This window comes from Gouania willdenowi, chromosome 24 (assembly GCF_900634775.1).
Source record: "Gouania willdenowi chromosome 24, fGouWil2.1, whole genome shotgun sequence".
Lineage (NCBI taxonomy): Eukaryota > Metazoa > Chordata > Actinopteri > Blenniiformes > Gobiesocidae > Gouania > Gouania willdenowi.
Genome location: NC_041066.1, coordinates 16,395,310 through 16,413,667, shown reverse-complemented (window position 1 = coordinate 16,413,667; position 18,358 = coordinate 16,395,310). Strand labels below are relative to the sequence as shown.

Below are 18,358 nucleotides of genomic sequence, written 5' to 3'. Positions count from 1 at the left end.
ATTTCCTGTGTTTACATGCTGGAAGTGATTCAATGAAAATCTAACAGCTGGAGCGGAGTATAAGGCTGGCTTTTTTTTTACTGTACATTCTTTTTTTTTCGGGGTTAGGGGGGGGGGGCTTGAACAATAAGCTCCAAAGTATGTCTGTGAGAAGAAAAGAAAAAAAAGGGGGCTGAGATTAAGTTTGAGGATTAAAATAAAGTGGAAGCAGCTGAGGTGAACACAGCCAATCAGCGTTCTTTAGAGAGGACCATTGTTTGTACTGCTTTGATGGTACGCCATCGTTCAACATTCATGTAAAACTGTGACCCCAAACGTACACAATGCATTTAAAGCATCAATATGAAAAAAGGACAATGTTTGTGCAGCACTTTGTTGCTTTTCTGAGCCACCAAAAACATTCCTTAATATGTCTTCACAAGCTCTACACATTTTTAACAAAATATTGGAAAACTCTAGTGGAAAAACTTGGGTTTTCAGAAATAGAAAGTACCGGATATGCATGTATATTTTCCATTACAGTCAAAACAATAGCAATGGTACAGAGCATTCTTTGTGCTACAGATTTTTCTGAAGTTAACAGTGCTTTTTTCCCCCAATAATGTATAAGACATGCATGAGTTTGGTACCCATCGGCTCACATCGTGCTCAAGACAAGGAACGCCCGCAAAATGCCAGGGAGAGACGCACAAAATCACATTCACTTTTGGCCATTAACTGACAAACATTATCACCAACATGTTCTTGGACTGTGGAAAACAAAGAAACACCCCAAACATATAGGTAAACATAAGGAGAACATGCAAACTCCATGTGTAACGGTCCCAGTTTCCCCCCCCCCCCCCCCCCCCGGAAGACAAACTGAAATAATCTCTTTGCCGTAAGACAGAAATGACTATATTATGCATAGCCATGCAGTGGCCACGATAAAGTAAATGGCATTGATTATGAACATGTTTCCATCTGTGCACGTGTGTAAAACTTATTTTGATAAACAGTCACAATTTGTGGTTCTTCTCATGCATTGCTTTAATATTTACAAGCTAATTTCAAGCCGTTATAAGCACAGACAATAAAAACCCAATGAAATACGATATAATATGAAATACCATCAAAGGAAACCCACATCAAGAAATCCTACAGTTCATGGTTTACAACTGCTGAGGCAAAGGGGATTTTCACAGTTTCAACCTGTCAAGATATGCCCACAAAGACGTTTACTTTCATTCATATAGTTTTCTTTTTATGTGGTGTGACTGTCTGGTTTTGGTGTACTGGTTTTAGACTTTATATGCACGCCAATAATAAGATCTTGGTGCAGTCGGTCATTGTATTTACAGTACATTCAATGAAGCATTGAAATAAAAACACACTGTTGGAGGGGCCGAGCTGGAGGAAATATGTGGAAAGACTGTTTGTAGGAAAAATGGGGAGAGGGAAAAACAATGCCTTACATTGTTGACTGGTTCCCATTTACAAGCCTTTTCAGGATTACGGGGCTCATAGAATGCGTTGACTTTTTTTGTTTGTTTGCTATGTTTATTGTAAGCAGCTGTGCAATTGCGTCTCATGCTAAATAATCAAGAATAATGTGTAATAGAAAGTGCTTTGGCAATCCAAGGCAGGGAGAGAGTGAGGCAAAATTAGGATCAGAAAAGCTTGAAAAAGGAATAGTTGAACACATTTTTCTCATGCAGTCAGAATGAAGGAAATGTTGATGATTTATTGTTAACATCTTCACATGCAGCACAACTTTCCAAACTGAGACAGGAACTCAGACAAAGAATGAAGACAATAGACGAAATACAGTCATATGTCATCAACATATAGATTTAGGTGTTTTTAATTTGTGGATGCACCCGTGTTTGACACACATTGTTATGACTAGGTCATAATAGCTTTGATTCTGCACCTAAAACTCCTCTGGATAGCATACGATTGATTTGCTGTTTTGGCATTTGTACCAATATCAAACTAGCACTTCCTCAAAGATTGCACCAGAAGTTATTTTCAATACATAAATTAGTCTTCTAAACTTATATGTGTACACGACTGAAGGTTTACTACATCTTTCTGTACCACCTCAACAAACAACTTACTGCTTCCATAATCTAATGAATAGTCCATTCTTTTTCTGCTTTGGGACTTTATAATTACCAGAGTTTTGGAGATGTGCAAACACACAGAAATAATTACAGCCTCTTCTCCCCTAATGCACCATGTTGACATGTAGGTCAATGAGCCACTGTACTCTCATGAGGATCGCTCTGCTCTCAGAGTTCCACAGACTGTTTGAACTCACTCATATGGTGGAAACACCCCCTCTAGACCCATATTTTCAAACTCATATCAGTCCTGGAACTGGTATCAAGCTTTAGATCAATAATAATAACGTCCTCCAGCTGTTCCATTTATCAAGTCTTGATCAACGACGGCAAGACACCAAAAAGATAATGTTATTTTCACTTGGATCTCTTAGAAAATAATTTCTCAGCTAAGGTTTAAAGGATTCGTAACAGCCTGGACTTGCTTATGAAATATCTGTAGATCTGAAATATTTTAATGTTACATATATAATTTCTATTTGGGTTTTCTGGTTGGGGCAGTAGCTCTGAGGTAGGATCCGTAGCACTGTTTGTGGTGAGTTTATAGGTTCTTTTTAACTAGGTCCAATGGGTTGTTCAGAGGAAATACCTCGACGGGTTCTACAGGCACGAACGGAGGTCCAGGCAGATCATTGGGTAGTTCAACTATAGATTACAGTGAGATACAAAAATCACTGTTGGCCGTCCATACACCCATGTTCTTCTCACTTTTGTCTTGCCACCACTGGATGGACAGGGACATGTTGAACACGTGCAACTCTACCTGACTTTAAACAAATTAATGTGTAAGTCATGACATCACCATTTACCACCTTAAAAGTAATGAAAGAAGTCGGGGTCTTCTTTGCCTCTGAAGAACAAACAATCATTACACAACAGTTTTCAGGTCTTTGTCCACCCATCCATTTTCTGACCCGCTTATTCCTTTTTCAGCATTGCGGGGGTCTGCTTGTGCCTATCCAGTTCTCATTAGGCATTAGGCGGGGGTACACCCCGAACAGGGTGCCAATCCATCACAGGGCGGTTTCAGGTCATTGTCTTTATTGTAAATACAGAATTGTCATAACTTGTGTGTCTCTGTAAGCCCTGCAGTATTTAGGAGGCAGGATTTTTACCCTATATCTACACTCAATGATTACTGAGATTGGTTTTGACTCTTGTGACCCATACAGGACCAGATTTGACTTTATTTGTGTGGAAAAACTAAGGAAAGGTAACCTCATGCATAAAACAAAAGATTACAGTGGTGTATATAAACCGCGGTGTGTTCACTTGTTTAGTTTTTTTCTTCTTTTTTCTAAAAAATAAAATATCCATGGACGTTTTGGAAGAAAAAAGCAGCAATACTTATTGACACTGAAAATGTTTTGTCGTCTAATGGCTAATTTTTGCCATATTCTGACACTTTAGTTGTTACTTTTCCGAGACATGAAGGTTTAACCTGGGGCATGCAAGTAATGTGCGTTTTGGATTTCCTGACAGACGTTACTTTTTTACTTTTTGGTTAAACTGGGTTTAATTGAAAATTTTAATTTTACATAAACAATTTAAATGAACTGTGCGAGGCAAATGTCAAGTTTATATCTATGGCACTGGATTATTACTTGAATGTCTGCAGACTTTTTGAGTTGTTGTTGGCACAGTAAGTCATTTGTAGGAGTGCTTCCGCCACTAAATGTGGAATTAACTGGCTTTGAGGCTTGGTGGTGCAGCTTATCACAAATACATCAACTTTAACATTTCAAAGAGCGCCAAACTCCAGAAAAACTACATCAAGAGTGTCTAGATAACCAGAGCAGCTTGTACACTGCCCTGTGGAATGAATTAGAAAGAACGAGCTGGACACACACACACACACACGGGGGGGGGGGGGATATGATGCCTCCCCTCCTACTTCCTCTATCACCATGGTTACACTGATGCAGGTTACCGTGGCAGCAGCATCAGTCCCACACAAAGCACACGTGCTACGGCGCTCGCGCTGACATACGCAGGTTGTGACGCTGAATATTTGAGTTGGAGTTTATTTTTGGAAGCCAGACAGGGATGTGCCACTATGGTGATTTCTCTATTTATCTCTATCCATCACTCTCAGTCTCTATGACATATGTCGTATTTCAGCCAATCCTGAACATGTATGTGATTTCACATGTTTTTAAATCAGCCATGTGGATTCAGAGGCGGCTGCTGCCACCTAGTGTTTGTGTCTATAACTCTCAGTTACATTCATTTGTAAAATAAGAAATTCAAAATTATACAAGAAAATATTTGTTGACCACTTCAGAAAGGATGAAAGGGCAAAATCCATATTTAGGTATTTTTAATAGTAGCAATTTTTTTTATGTAATAGTTATGTATGGAAGTAAATCTTTATTCATAATTTTAAAGCTGAAATTTTTTTTTAGCATCACCTGCAACAAATTCAGTGTCAAAAAAATTTCAGTGTAGATATATATTGTAATGTTAATCAGCGAGTATTCCAGGTGTCAGGTAACATTTATTGCTAATTCTTACAATGAATGTTTTTGCAGGTGAATTTTTGGACACAGAATTATTTTATGTGGAATTTTTTTTTTTTATGTTGAATTTTTTATATGTTGATTTTTTTAATATGACTTTTTTTTTTTTATTTTTTTTTTTTTACTTTTTTTAAAGTAAGTCTCAGACATTTTTGAAAATTCTAAGTCTGATTGTGATGCTAAAAATATGCAGCTTTAAAAATACGAATTCAAACTCTGATGGATGGCACAGATTTATTTCCATAGCTACAGTATGCTTCTAAATGTTTTATATAGAGATCCATTCAGTGGGTAAAAAATTAAAGCTGATTAGATATGAACATTTTTGATTCTAGAGTTGTAATGTCTGTATGCAGAGTTTTCAACCTTGCACTCTTCACGATGCTTATTTGAACACGTCTTTATTACAGTTTGCTTACCTTTATCCCTTCTGGGATCTCTTCAAACTACTTAGGAGTAATCCCATCCTTCCTAATCCAAGTCCACAGAGCCTTGGTGTATACGACACAGTTGGAGCTCTCTCAACTATGCTCACACATTCACATAGCCTGCATTTCCCTATTTAGACGAGCCATTCTTCATGTTGTTGGAATACTGCTGTCGTTGCTGTGGATACACACTCATAAAACGCCATGGACCCTTCACCTTTAAAGGCACTCCCAGTGATACCTGGGTAAGGATGGAGCAAATCTTTTGCAGTAGACAGTTCAACTGATAGGCATGCTGTTTACATGTTTTACCATAAACAGGAGCTGACTGCCTAAATGAACAGGCCTCGTTATCTGTTCATTTTTTCAGTGGCATGAGTAAAAACATAATAAATCAACATGCATTGTGTCGACCACCACTGGCACTCAATTTAAATTTACTTTTGGATATCATCTGAAATACAGATACTCTAGTAACAAGTGGGGGAAAAAAAATATGAATTAATTAAATTATTAGTTTATATTTCTGCCTTTGTAGTTACACTGCATTTGTTTTTTTAAACTATGTTGACAGTCACGCTACACCCATCCTCTGATGTCCATGGAAGCAGTGGACATAGGAACAAACAACTTAGTGCCATAACTGGGACAATTTTCTGTATTTTACTGTAACATTCATATTTGAATATATTATAGGTCATCTAAAAACAAATAAAGTTTATGTTGCTGTGGTAACTTTCATATTTTGTTTTTTTTTTTTTTAGATTTTTGAATTTACAAAACATTTCTATGGCACCAATTACAACAAAGGCATTGCATTATGTTTATCTTAGCAAATTTGACGATGTAAAAGATGTAAAATTTAAATAAAATAAATAAAAATACTAGCTAATAATAATAATAATAATAATAATAATTTCCATATTAGCAAGATTGTGTAGAGGTAAAAGTCTCTTTAAACTGGAACAAACTGTACACCCAGACTCAGCTTCATTGTTGGGTTTGATAGAAATAAATTACATTTGTATATTTTGATTGGCAGGTTAACACTAGCTTTTTGTTCTGCTAACCAAAATGGTCAATGAAAAGTTGGTATTTGGACTTATTAGCAAGACCAAGATAACAATGACCTCGATCCTTTTAGGTGTTGCGTGTAATCTTGCAGCACACTGGCTTTACCACATCTGACTGGATTGATGCCTGTTTGCGTAGTGCTTAATCCAGCCTGTGCGTGGCATACTGAAATGTTAACGTAAAAAGAGGCCTGGCACCTTCCTTTCAGGGATGTCAAAAGTACAAAAATAGCTAAGGCGCCACAAAAGGCTGCAGTCAATCATCTCTGAAAGGTTTGAGGCAGCAGACACTGGCTGCCAGTCAGAGGGATTGTGTTTTTGAGGTCATATAGGAGGAGGAAGTGGAAGAGAAAAGCAGGACATCTATTTTTGATGACACCTTTTCAGGTGAATGTCTTCCACGTATTTCTTCCAGAATAAAAATGGTTTCTGTTTCACTTGTTTTCTATAGGCTATGGTTTGAAGAAACTCAGGCAGGATCGCAGGATTCTTTATTTCTTTGACTTGAATATATTTTCCTCATAGGTTCAAGGAAAAAAAACATTTTATTCTATTATTTGAGGTCCATGTTTTCTTCTTCTCTGGTTGTTCTGTTTTAGGTTGTTCTGCAAAACTTGTTGATGTGCATGCTGTCCTTCTACTGCCTCTACTACATCGTAGTCAGTGTCTGCATTGGACTCCTCAGGTGAATGTATATAGATTTTTTCACACTTGCTGGGACAAACAAACACTTATAAACATATTTTCTTGTATTCACAGGGTTCATGAGATCAACAGTTTGTTGACTCCTTTTGACTACACAACACAACCATCATGGCACAATCCCAAATATTTGGGTGAGTGACACGTTCTCCCTGTTCTTGTGTGGGTTTTCTTTGAGTACTCCAGTTTCCTTTCACCAAAGGGTTCATAGGATTCAACAGATTATCAGTAGTGGATGGGAGTGCATTGATAAGGTTGTTGTCTGTCTATTTGTGTTTGTCCAAGATGAACTGGCATCTTGTCCAAGAGAGCTGGAGATAGACACCAGCAGACCCTTGCGACCCTGAACAGGATAAGGCAGGCAGAATTTTAATGAATGAATGAGTTCTGTGCTTCATTTTACTATTTATTTTATTTTCTCTATTTGTTTATTTATTAAGGATCCCCACTAGGTGGTACCGTAGTAACCAACTGGTCCACAGGAACAAAAAATAGAATAAAATAAAAATACAGAACAGACTTTATTGCCCCATGTACCCCTTAGCCTTTATTTCTTATCGCAAGTACCCCTTAGCTCATGTTAAACATTGTTTATTTGTGTCTGCAGGCTCGTCTAAACTATTTCCTGTGTCTTGTCCAACATTAACCTTGAATTAAGGCATTTTTATTCATTATTTCTCAAGTTTTGCCACAAATAATTATTGATGGATGAGAAACAAAAGTGTGTGTGCATGTATAAAAAAATATATAATGTTAAAAAATAAACTGACAAATGTTTTTGTGTACCTCCCGATTACCCCAAGGGGTACACCCACCCCAGTTTGGGAACCACTGAATTACAATATGTCAATTTACAAATGCAATTAATAGTATATCCAATTTTTTTGATTTCATATTTAATGTTCCTCATGAATAAGAAAAATAATTTTCTGAAAACAAAACAGAACCACTCAACATATGCTGTTTACTTTCAACACGACACAGATAGTGAGGCAGATTATTCAATTATAAAAAAGCAAGTCATTTTATTTGTTAGCAGTGAGAACGTTGTCTAATGATTCGACTAACTTGTTGGTTTACATGAATCATTATTTGGATTTCAATTAACAATTTCCATCATTTCTATCTTAACTGGGATATTGCAATGTAAATTCACTACCCTGTAGAAAAAGAGATTCTTTCATGCCTTTATGAGTTGTGTTTGGACATTGTGTTATAGCAGGAAAATAACTTATTGTTGGCAGATGAGACCAGGGACACAAAGCAGCTGAACAGTCTGAGTTTCCCGCAGGTATCAAACGTGGATGAGTCAAAAATGAGTTTCTTTTTCTACTTGGGAACATAGGGCCCTCCGGTAATCCAGAACTCTGAGCACAAATAGTTCCTTGGGGATAATGTGGCACTAACAGGTCTTTGAGGTGTAATTGAGTTTAGGCTTAGAGTGTTTAGAAGAGTGAGCCGCTGAATTGGTTCATGAACTTGTTTTTGGTCACACAGACGGAGGTAATGTCTTGATCGTAGCAATATTACTATTAGAGAAGTCATTGATATATGTCTTCGTATTTATTACATTTATTTATTTATTCAAATGTAAGGTCATGTTGCAATACAAGGACGTCACAGATGAATGACTGCTTCTGTTTGTGTTCCTTTTGTTAAAATCTAAGAGAAGGAAAACATGTTGGATCATTAACTTGTTTAGTCCCACTAAACGACCACTAACCTCAATGAAAAACTAGTTCATATAGTATTACAGTGTCAACCATCAAGAAATATAAATCTGTGATCTATAACAGTGATTCTCAACTGGTGGGTCAGGACCCAAAAGTTGGTCGCAGACCTGTACTGGGTGGGTTGCGGACAGCTGGTCAAAAATGAGTAAATAATTAATGTTGCTCATGTTGGAGTTGTCTTATTTTGAAAGAAACATTTCCTTTGTCAGGCATGCTGTGAAATGCATGTTGCACAGGAAAATATGGAGATTTGTTTTTAAAAAGATTACATATGTGTGTTTTCAACAGCTATTTTTGAAAAACTAAATTTGATTGGTTGAATTCTAAAAAAAAAAAGAAAGTGGAATGACTGTGGGTCCCAGAGTTAAACCAGTTGAGAATCCCTGTTCTATAAAATGGGAAAAAATAGGACAGTTGATCAAATATTCAGATGTCGAGAGTTAAAAAAATAAAAAATAAAAGGATACAGTAGCTATCACTTTGTTCTTACTTTTCCTTTTCTTCCCTCTCTGCATTAGTTGGAGTGATATCCACAGAAGTCACTTATGTGTTGGGCGGCCTGATATTTGCCTGGATCGTGGAGGAGTGGGTTTGGGATTACGCAATAACTGTCACACTGCTGCATATTGCCATGACAGTAGCAGGTAACACACACACACACACACACACACACACACACACACACACACACACCGCTAATACGATTAGAGGTTGATTATGTAACAGCACTTCAATCAAATATAAATGAGCAAATGAGCACATTTGTCTGCCATTATTAAATTGTTGTTGTCATTCAGTCTTAGTGAGTTTGCCTCGTCATTTAAATGAGAAGAAGATATTAAGTCAATCAAACCATTGCAGTGTGTGTGTGTGTGTGTGTGTGTGTGTGTGTGTGTGTGTGTGTGTGTGTGTGTGTGGGTGTGTGCTTACAGTGATGTCAGACTTCCCCTCAGCAGAGCACTGGTGGATTGCCCTTGGTGAGATTTTCTACCTCTCATTTCAGCATATTATTGATATGTTCATATTTTTTTTTTTACCAAGCTGTCTCCACAGGTTCAGGGCTGGTGATGATGATATTTGGAGGACAGCTTCTGGCCTACAAACTCTTCAGGAGTAACTTTGTTTATCCAGCTGACCTACAGAACTTTTAATGAAAATGAGCAAAGCCTTTAAAGTGATTACCGGCTCATCCCTGGTATCTGCTTGCCACTGGTTCACTTTCTGTTTCAACCAATGTTCTGTTTAGATTGGTTCAACCAGTTAAAATATCTATATTTTTCTATCTATACATCACGATGTGATTTTCCTTCTGTGCGAGTAGATCTCTACCTTACTGTAAATGTCATACTGTACAAATCCAATTTAACTTTTTTTTTTACACATTCTATGTAAATTGTTTGTATTTATTGTAAAAGTTTAGCAAATTCGCACTCAAGTATTGTCAATAATCAGTTTTATACAACAGCACTCATTCCTGTTTAAAGCTTCATACTAAAGTTTTTCTAGAATGAAAAATAAAGCAGATCCACCTGCTGTGTATTTATTAAAAATGTGCATAGTTAGATATGACAGTAAATATTTCATGCAAAAGAACTCTGTAACATTGTGTTTTTTCATAGGCCTGCCAGTGTGTGTGTGTCCCTGTGTGTACATATCAGACCGATGTCCAATATCAACATTGGATCAGGACACCTTTAAGTCATATCCATATATCTATACCATGTATCTGTAGATATATACAAAAATCTATTATATAACGTGAAGATTAACATTTAAAGCGATTATCCGGAAGATGAAAAGAGAGAGAAAAAATTCAAAAGCATAAGTGTCGATGTCCCTCCCTAAACAGCTCCACTTCCTCCCCCTGCCTCTGTCAATCCACCAGAAGCCACGCCTCTACTTTCGTGGACGCGCATCGCGGAACATAACAACAATGTTTAACACACGTGTAGTATTGTTTTTCACGAATAAAACATTACCTGTCCATGAGAAACGTCGCCAAATCTGTGTCCGTTTGAGAAAAATTCTGTTGTGATCACGAAGACATTTATCCACAAGCTTTGTACCTAGACTTTTCATTCTTTTTAGATTTGGCGTTTCGGAGCGCTCCTCCATGATGCTATGCTGCTCAGAGTGATACCTGTTTGCTCTTGTTTCCGTGCACAGTTTACTCACGCCCATTCACTTTGATTGACAGTCTCCGCTACAGGAAGTTGAAGCCTAGTGCGATTTTCTATTTGTATAGCGGTCTATTAGACAAAGGCTGGACTTATATACCGTACATTGACGCATATGAATGACCACCGGCAGTAGACCATAGTAAAAGACTAGTTAGGCATTTTTTTCGCATTTCAAAAGAATGATACATAAACATAGATTTCTCAGAAACTCCGGATATCAGCTTTAATGTTACGTTACCGTTTGATTTTCTCATTGAATACGATTAGCATCAGACCGAGCACTTTAAAATGATTTGAAACACAGCTGTATAATGCTTACTGTTTTAAACTGGCAAAAGACTTTAGAGCATAACATTTAAATATAAAACTGTTTCTCCCTTCTTGTGAATGAAAATGGTATAAATCACAGCACCGGTCAACATTGACCAAACACCTAAAAAGTAGGGTTGCATGATATTGGCCAATATTCAATATTTTATCAATATTTTGGCCAATACTGCTATTTCCCCCCCCACACCTAATTGCAGATATCATGTTGACCCACTGATAGTAATAATTCTCTGTGCAAAATAAGAAAAATACTTCAACCTAAGTTCTGTAAATGCTGTCATTATTTATTCATGACAATTGTGTAAATTAATAATGATAATAATCATAGTCATAATAATAAATATTAAGATACTTGCACCCTGTCCTAGTTAAAACAATTACTATTTACTGGCCTACTTACATTTTGTAGTTGAGTGGTTAAAATGGCATTTTAGAAGATCCAAGCATTCTGTCACAGATAAATGAAGAAAAAATAAAATCATTTTGAAATTGGTACGTTCAGTGATTAATTCAACTTAATTCAATACTTAATTCTAAAACTTATATCCGATTATCCAATACTGATAACGTGCTGATAATATCGTGCACCACTCCTATAAAAGATACACTGTCTTTGGACTTTAATTGTTTTTATTTATTTTTTTTAGGTACAAGTTTTCTATCAGTTTCTGCTTTTATAAAATCAGGATAACAGACCTTTTAATGGTGAAAATAGCACAGGGCCAATAAGGCCTGGGCCTTTAAGACACGTGGGACAAGGGCTTATTTGCTCTGGCCAGGTGCCAGAAAAGTTTAAATCGCGTATTTTATTTTATTTTTTTAAATAAAAATTAAGTTTTAGTTGAATTTTGTTTAGTTTTGTATGTATGTTTTAAAATCATCAAAGAAATAGTTAAATAACTTTTTTGGTAAAAGCCTCCAATCCTTCTGGTCACGTACGTCATTAGTCTGTTAACTCACTAGTTGACGGCTGGGCCACCCTTTAGTTGTACGTTTCAACCACTTTGCACCAAAAAACGAAGAACCAAAGCTGTTATTGAACTGTAACGTCACCGTAGACACATTATTAAATCGTCCAAGGAGCAAAACATGTCTCAGAACAGCTTTATTCAGGCTTCTACCCCGTCAACACGACAGGTAAGCTAGCATCATCACGGCTAAAGTGGCTGCTAAACTACGTTAATTATTAGCAATTTGACGAAAAAGACCGACAAAAATCTTAATTCTATGTTATTCAGAGTATGCTTACATACATCGGGTTTCGGTAAGTGCTTTACAACGTAAATAATTAATAGACAAACACACGTGTTGCAGATATGTGACCAAGTTTATCATATTTGTGAGATTAGTTTGATGAGACAATGATGGTCTAAGATGTGTTAATGTGTAATCATTTTCATCCGTCTATCAATATTTTATGCTTAAATTGTATGTGGTCGCACATTAAACTACACATTCAGACGGATTTTTAATGTATGGCAGCGCCCCTCATTGGCCAATTAGGTGACGCGATAGGTGCACCACGTGACTTACAGTTCCGTCAGTTTTATTTTAGCTCATATTTATTTTTCGCTACCCCGCTAAGCCTTTTATTTTAGCCCTAACCCAGGAAATACCCTAAAATGTTTTTTTTCCCCTATATGTATATTTAAAGGTGGAATTTGCTGTGTTAAGTATGTTAAAATGAAAAAAAAAAAAATAAACATGACAAAAGCGGGATTCAAACTCACGGCAGCGGAAGAAAGAGTTTTTGAGTCATACGTTTCCGTATCAATAGACACTACCTTAATATATTCAGAAACACATTCACGCTATGTGGAATGTATTCTTTTTGTGACTTATAATAAGACTATTTACAGTAAAGTGGGCAACTGGTGGCCCGTAGTCCACATTCGGCCCTCGCGCTAATTCTGTGCGCCCCCCGAAGTAAACCAAAAAATGACCTCAATAAACATACAGAATGACAGAAAAATACACTAGACAATGAAAATACAAAAAGTGAATACAATGGCACACTAAACAACAAAATTGAAAACACATGACTCCAAAAATGCACAAAATGAGAGAAAAATGTACAAAATGACAGAGAAATTTACAAAATGACAACATAAACACAGGAAACAACAACAGACGTAAACAAAATAACAACAAATTTACACATAAAAGACTCTAAAAACCTTAAATGCCAACAAAAATACACGAAATTACTCGTAACACACAAAATGACAACAAAACAAAATGACAGCAAAATGAAATTTTAAAAACACACAAACGACAACAAAAATGCACAGGTGGACAACAAAAAAAACATTAGAGGAAAGTACCCAAAGCGACCACAATATGAAACCGAAATAATAATACAGTACACAAAACAAAAACAAAAAGATCATAAATGCAGACAAAACCCTGAAAACAATCCTAAAAACAGGAAATTGTATTAAACTCAAATTAATTAGTTTCAAAATTAAATTTAATCACCTATTTGTACTTTTAGTTTTAAAAACAAGCATTTTTATGCAACTTGGTACAAGTTGCAGCAACACAGGACAATTGCTGATGCTTGCTATAGACGATAGGCTTAGACCATATATACCTGTACACTTGCAATCTTCTCATTTCTTACCTCTGCAGAGGCCTTTTGAACAACTTCGGCTGAAAATGGATGACATCCTTGGAGATGGAGGAATTTTAAAGGAAGTCGTCCACCCTGGAGAGGGTCCGCCTGTGCCCCAAAGGGCATCAGTGATAAGTATGTGACAGAAACATTATGTGAGGTATCTTACCTTACAGGTGAAGTTTATCTGATGTTGCCCTCTGCAGTGCGTTACTCTGCCTACCTGGAATATTCTGACGAGCCTTTTGAAACCACCACTCGCGTGAAGTACCCACGGATAATGAAATTGGGGAGAGGTACGTTATTCTTTGTTTTTCTTTTTTTGTTTTTTAAAGCTGTAGCTCTCATTTTTTGTGGATCTGAGTTTTTCCCAAACATTTGCCCCCCACACAGATGTGACGCTGATGGGACTAGAGCTGGCCCTGCTGACCATGCGGAAAGGGGAGTTCTCCCGTTTCCTACTGAAGCCTCAGTACGCGTACGGAGACATGGGCTGTCCTCCATTCATTCCAGCTGCTGCCACGGTTTTATACCAGGTTGAGATCCTCGACTACCTCGACTCAGGACTAGTGGATGACTTTGTTGCGATGGATGAGGTAAATGTTTAGAGTCAAGTGATTATGCTTTTCAATTATCCGCAGCTTTCTGCTACAACTCTACAGGATTCGTTTGTTTTTCTGCTGATGAGTATTTATTTCCCACAGGAGGAGCAGAAGTTGGTTAATCTGGCAAACCTTCTTCAAGTTGTCACCAACCTCCGTCACTTTGGTAACCGTTTCTTCCATCAGCACCGATATGACGACGCCAAAGATCGTTACAAACAGGTGCCTTTTCAGACGGGCCAAAATTGAAGTTAGTGGCTGTGTTCGAAATCGCATACTAATGTACTACACACTCAATGAGTACATACTGTCTACTACATACAATTAGTATAATTAGAATGGTTACCATTCCCACTGAAGTATACTTTGCCAAGATGTACTGTATTTCGAACCTACAACCACAAAAACCTGAATCACACTGAGGCTAAATATCTCTGTTGATTCGCCATCTTTAAAAGTTCTGAAAACATTTTAAATGAGGAAGTGACCAAGTAGAATATCAACATGTGGTCATTTGATCTATAAAACTCGCAGAAACACATTTCATGCCGACATTTGAGAGATTTTCGGAGACCCGCCATTGTGCTACTGACTAAACTTCTGGTTAATTTCAAAACAAGAGCCTTATTTACAAAAACGTTAAGAAACTAATGGAAAACAAGAAGAGATGCTTTTGTTTTGAAAAGGGAATGTTTGATTTTTAGCTTGTGGCCGGTCCCAGGGCGATTTTACGTTCCACTCGCAATGCATCATGGGGCTGTTGAATGTGACTAGTGTGCCCACCGTCCATACTTAATAAATGTCTCGATACTGTATACATCCGGGTATTTCTCGTGTACTCAATATTTCCATATTATCTAATGTGAACAAACTACATACTAGTGCTGGGCAATATATCAAGATTCAAGATATATCAAGTTTTCTATTTTTGAGCTATAGAAAATGACAATATTGCCTATATTGATATATTTGTATTTTATAGCTTATTTTGTATTAATATATTCATTTTAAGAGTCACTGATTTCATTACTTTTCAGAACAGTATAAAAAACACAGATGGATTTGTGTGCAGCCTAACCCAGACCTTTCCCTAAACATGCCACACTACAGAACTCACTCACACGTGCTGTCTCTTAGAGAAGAAAAAGCCAAAAGTGGCACAAATTATGAACTGTTTGTTAATAAATATGTCTGTGTGGCATTTTGCATTAGCAAATTTAACCAAGAATTATCTTTCTGGTAAGATTTGTATTAAAAATATCGAGATTCATATTGTATTGGTCCACATCACTCAACCCTACTACATACTTGTTTTGACGTATGACTCAGTACTACGGTAGTATGCCAGATCAAACACAGCCTTAGTGGGTTTTTTTTAGCATCTTGTTGTCGTTTCACAGGCGCTGAGGCTGCTGGAAAACAGGTTATCACAGAGCAAATCTGACAAAGAGACAATCAAGGCGGCCCTGCTTCCTCTTTATTTAAACCTCTCCCTCACCGAGCTGCGTCTCCAAAGCCCACTGAAAGCTCTCCAACATGGCAACAAAGCTTTGAAGATAGACTCCACCAATACAAAGGCTCTTTTTCGCTGCGGACAGGTCAGATAGAGCACAATATAGAGTAACTCTCCAACAAGGATTCAAAAATGTAACAAAATTTTGGAAAAAAATGTATGGGATATTTGATTTGGAATATATTTAATATGGCTTTATGAAGTATTTAATTACTAATCTGACTGATGTTGTCTCTAAGGCTTACCTGGAGCTGCAGGAGTATGAGAGCGCTCAAGATTGCCTCATTGCTGCACAAGCCAGGAAGCCATTCGACAGCGACATCAACGACCTCCTGAGGAAAGTGGCAATGTACGATGAGTTTATAAAGAGTTATTTTATACACTTACACTTCACTACAACCTCATTAGATATCGCAGAGTATCCAGTTAGGTTGCTGATGTGCACATGTTTGTGTTTCAGATGTCACAAAGACTGCTTGGACAAAGAGAAGGACATGTACTCAAAGATGTTCAGCAGTCTTAGGAAAATAAAAATGTAAAGATTTGCAACAAAAGGTGAGAAATCCTTACTGTGGATTATTAGTTGAGTGTTATTCTGCTCAACGTCTCACTCCAAGTGGTCTTTAAGAAGAAATGTTGACAGAAGATGTACAATTTCTTTGCACAGCTTCTGTAAAGTAACTAATTATGGATTTTGGATTTAAGATTTGCATTTGACTAACACTGATTGGATGAAAAGATAAACAACTGTTCAATGTTTGTGTTACAGGTTCCATGAGTTGGCTGCATGTCTTTGTATCAGTAGTATTATTTTAGAAAGTTTCTTTTTCAACATCATAGAGTGTTACCTTGTTTATATAATAATATTTTTGAATAGCGCAGTACTTGGATTGTTGTATAAAATGTTTTTGGCCTGTTAACATCCTTTATGGGATTGTTTTTTTTTTTTCATATAATTGTAAAATTATTGTTTCTTTCCGTTTATTTACATTTTTCTATTACTTCTATTAAAACTTTACCTTGGCCATGGAGTTGTGTAGTTAAATACATTGAATGAAAGAACAAACCATTAGTAACATTTACAGGAAAATATCAGTTTCATGTATCTGTACATCTACAATTTTCATCACAACTTGCCGAGAAGGTGAAATTGAATTGAATTATCTTTGGTTTGTTGTTTTTGTCATTCCAGCTTGAATGTTTAGGCTTTTGACTTGAATAATAAACACAGACTGTTTTTGTTCACAACTATCTAGACAGCTTTTGTTTTAATCTGAATGAAGCAGATGGAGGCGGGGGCTCAAAGAGATGAGACACACTAAGTAGTACCAAGATTCCTTCCCAGCTAAGGCCTAAATACCTCAGAATTACACCACTATGACTGTTGGAAGGGCAGTAGATCAGCTCCAGGTTGTTGTTTTTTCTTCGAAAGACTGTAGAGTGATGTGTGTGAACAGGTATGGGATGTTTATGAGCAGCCAGAGGAGATTTACAATACTAGTACAGGATAAATGAATATCAACAATGTTGTTCTATTCGGAGAAATTCAATCTTTGCTTCAGATAAAACCACATCCATCAGACTTTCTCGTTTTTTAGTCTAAATACAAAATACTACTTTGTGAACTCTGTGTCTCCAAATGCACAGTAAGGCTTCTTCTGTACTACAGGAAAGTGTAAAAACAAGGCGAGATTAAAAGGTGATGACAGCAGCAGGTAAAAGTGGTGGGATGGAGTATGTGGTGGATCAGGGAGGAGCTGGGAAAAAAAAAAAATCTCATTGACCTCCAGATAATCCACTTGTCCATTAGTGACTGGGTTGCCATCATGTCTAGTGCATGGCTGCTGGTGGGTCATGTGCTGTGAAAGACAAGGAGACACAATGGTTTCCAGGATTCCACGCTATCTATTTCTCAGGTGAGAAGCATGACCTAGTGCATTAAAATGTTAACTTATTATTCACAGAATTTTCCTTTATCTACAATAAAGGATCTTAAGTTAAACAGTTTGCGGTATTGTTTTTTGTTTTTCTGATTAATGAATACTTATAACAATTGTCATTCATTGTTCACCTGCAGAAATAAAATATTTTATACAGAAGTTGGGAATTCATCCAGAACTGGAAATTGAGCAAATGTTTGAATACAGGACTTGTACATTTAAAGTATATCTATGATATTGAAATGTAGTAGTGATATACACTATATATTAATAATAATACCAGAGGTGAAAGTAATGGATTACTAGCACTCGTTACTGTAATTGAGTTACATTTATGGGTGCTAAGTCAGTAATTTTACTTGTAGTTAAGTACGTTTTAAAAGAAGGAAAGTAATTCGTTACATTTCTACACCCAGACGTTAATGAGTAAATTATTTTTTTTTTCATTTTGACAAACCTTTTATTTTATACAGATGTCTTTGTGGAAAAGTGTGTAAGATTTGGTCTCTTCCTTTTTAAGTTTATACATGAGATGTTTAAGGTTTAAGGTATTTAATTAAATTAACCAGTGGGGGGTAAAAGTAACTAGTAACTTAAAAAATAAATGATTTTTTTTTTT

At 36.6% G+C, this 18,358-nt stretch overlaps 2 protein-coding genes across 2 annotated transcripts; both read left to right on the top strand.

Moving 5' to 3' along the window:
• The first annotated feature begins 5,183 nt into the window (after positions 1 to 5,183).
• On the top strand, positions 5,184 to 9,727 carry tmem244 (transmembrane protein 244). Its single transcript, XM_028440061.1, has 6 exons — positions 5,184 to 5,297; positions 6,725 to 6,810; positions 6,885 to 6,961; positions 9,079 to 9,204; positions 9,493 to 9,537; positions 9,614 to 9,727. Exons 1-6 carry the CDS (start codon positions 5,205 to 5,207, stop codon positions 9,709 to 9,711), a joined length of 525 nt encoding a protein of 174 aa, XP_028295862.1. The 5' UTR covers positions 5,184 to 5,204; the 3' UTR covers positions 9,712 to 9,727.
• A 2,259-nt stretch (positions 9,728 to 11,986) lies between these two features.
• fkbp6 (FKBP prolyl isomerase 6) lies at positions 11,987 to 16,675 on the top strand. The gene is made up of 9 exons (XM_028439981.1): positions 11,987 to 12,207; positions 13,702 to 13,819; positions 13,891 to 13,980; positions 14,078 to 14,280; positions 14,389 to 14,508; positions 15,687 to 15,884; positions 16,039 to 16,148; positions 16,260 to 16,354; positions 16,569 to 16,675. The coding sequence occupies exons 1-8, from the start codon at positions 12,160 to 12,162 to the stop codon at positions 16,336 to 16,338; spliced, it is 966 nt and encodes a 321-aa protein (XP_028295782.1). The 5' UTR covers positions 11,987 to 12,159; the 3' UTR covers positions 16,339 to 16,354; positions 16,569 to 16,675.
• The last annotated feature ends 1,683 nt before the right edge of the window (positions 16,676 to 18,358 follow it).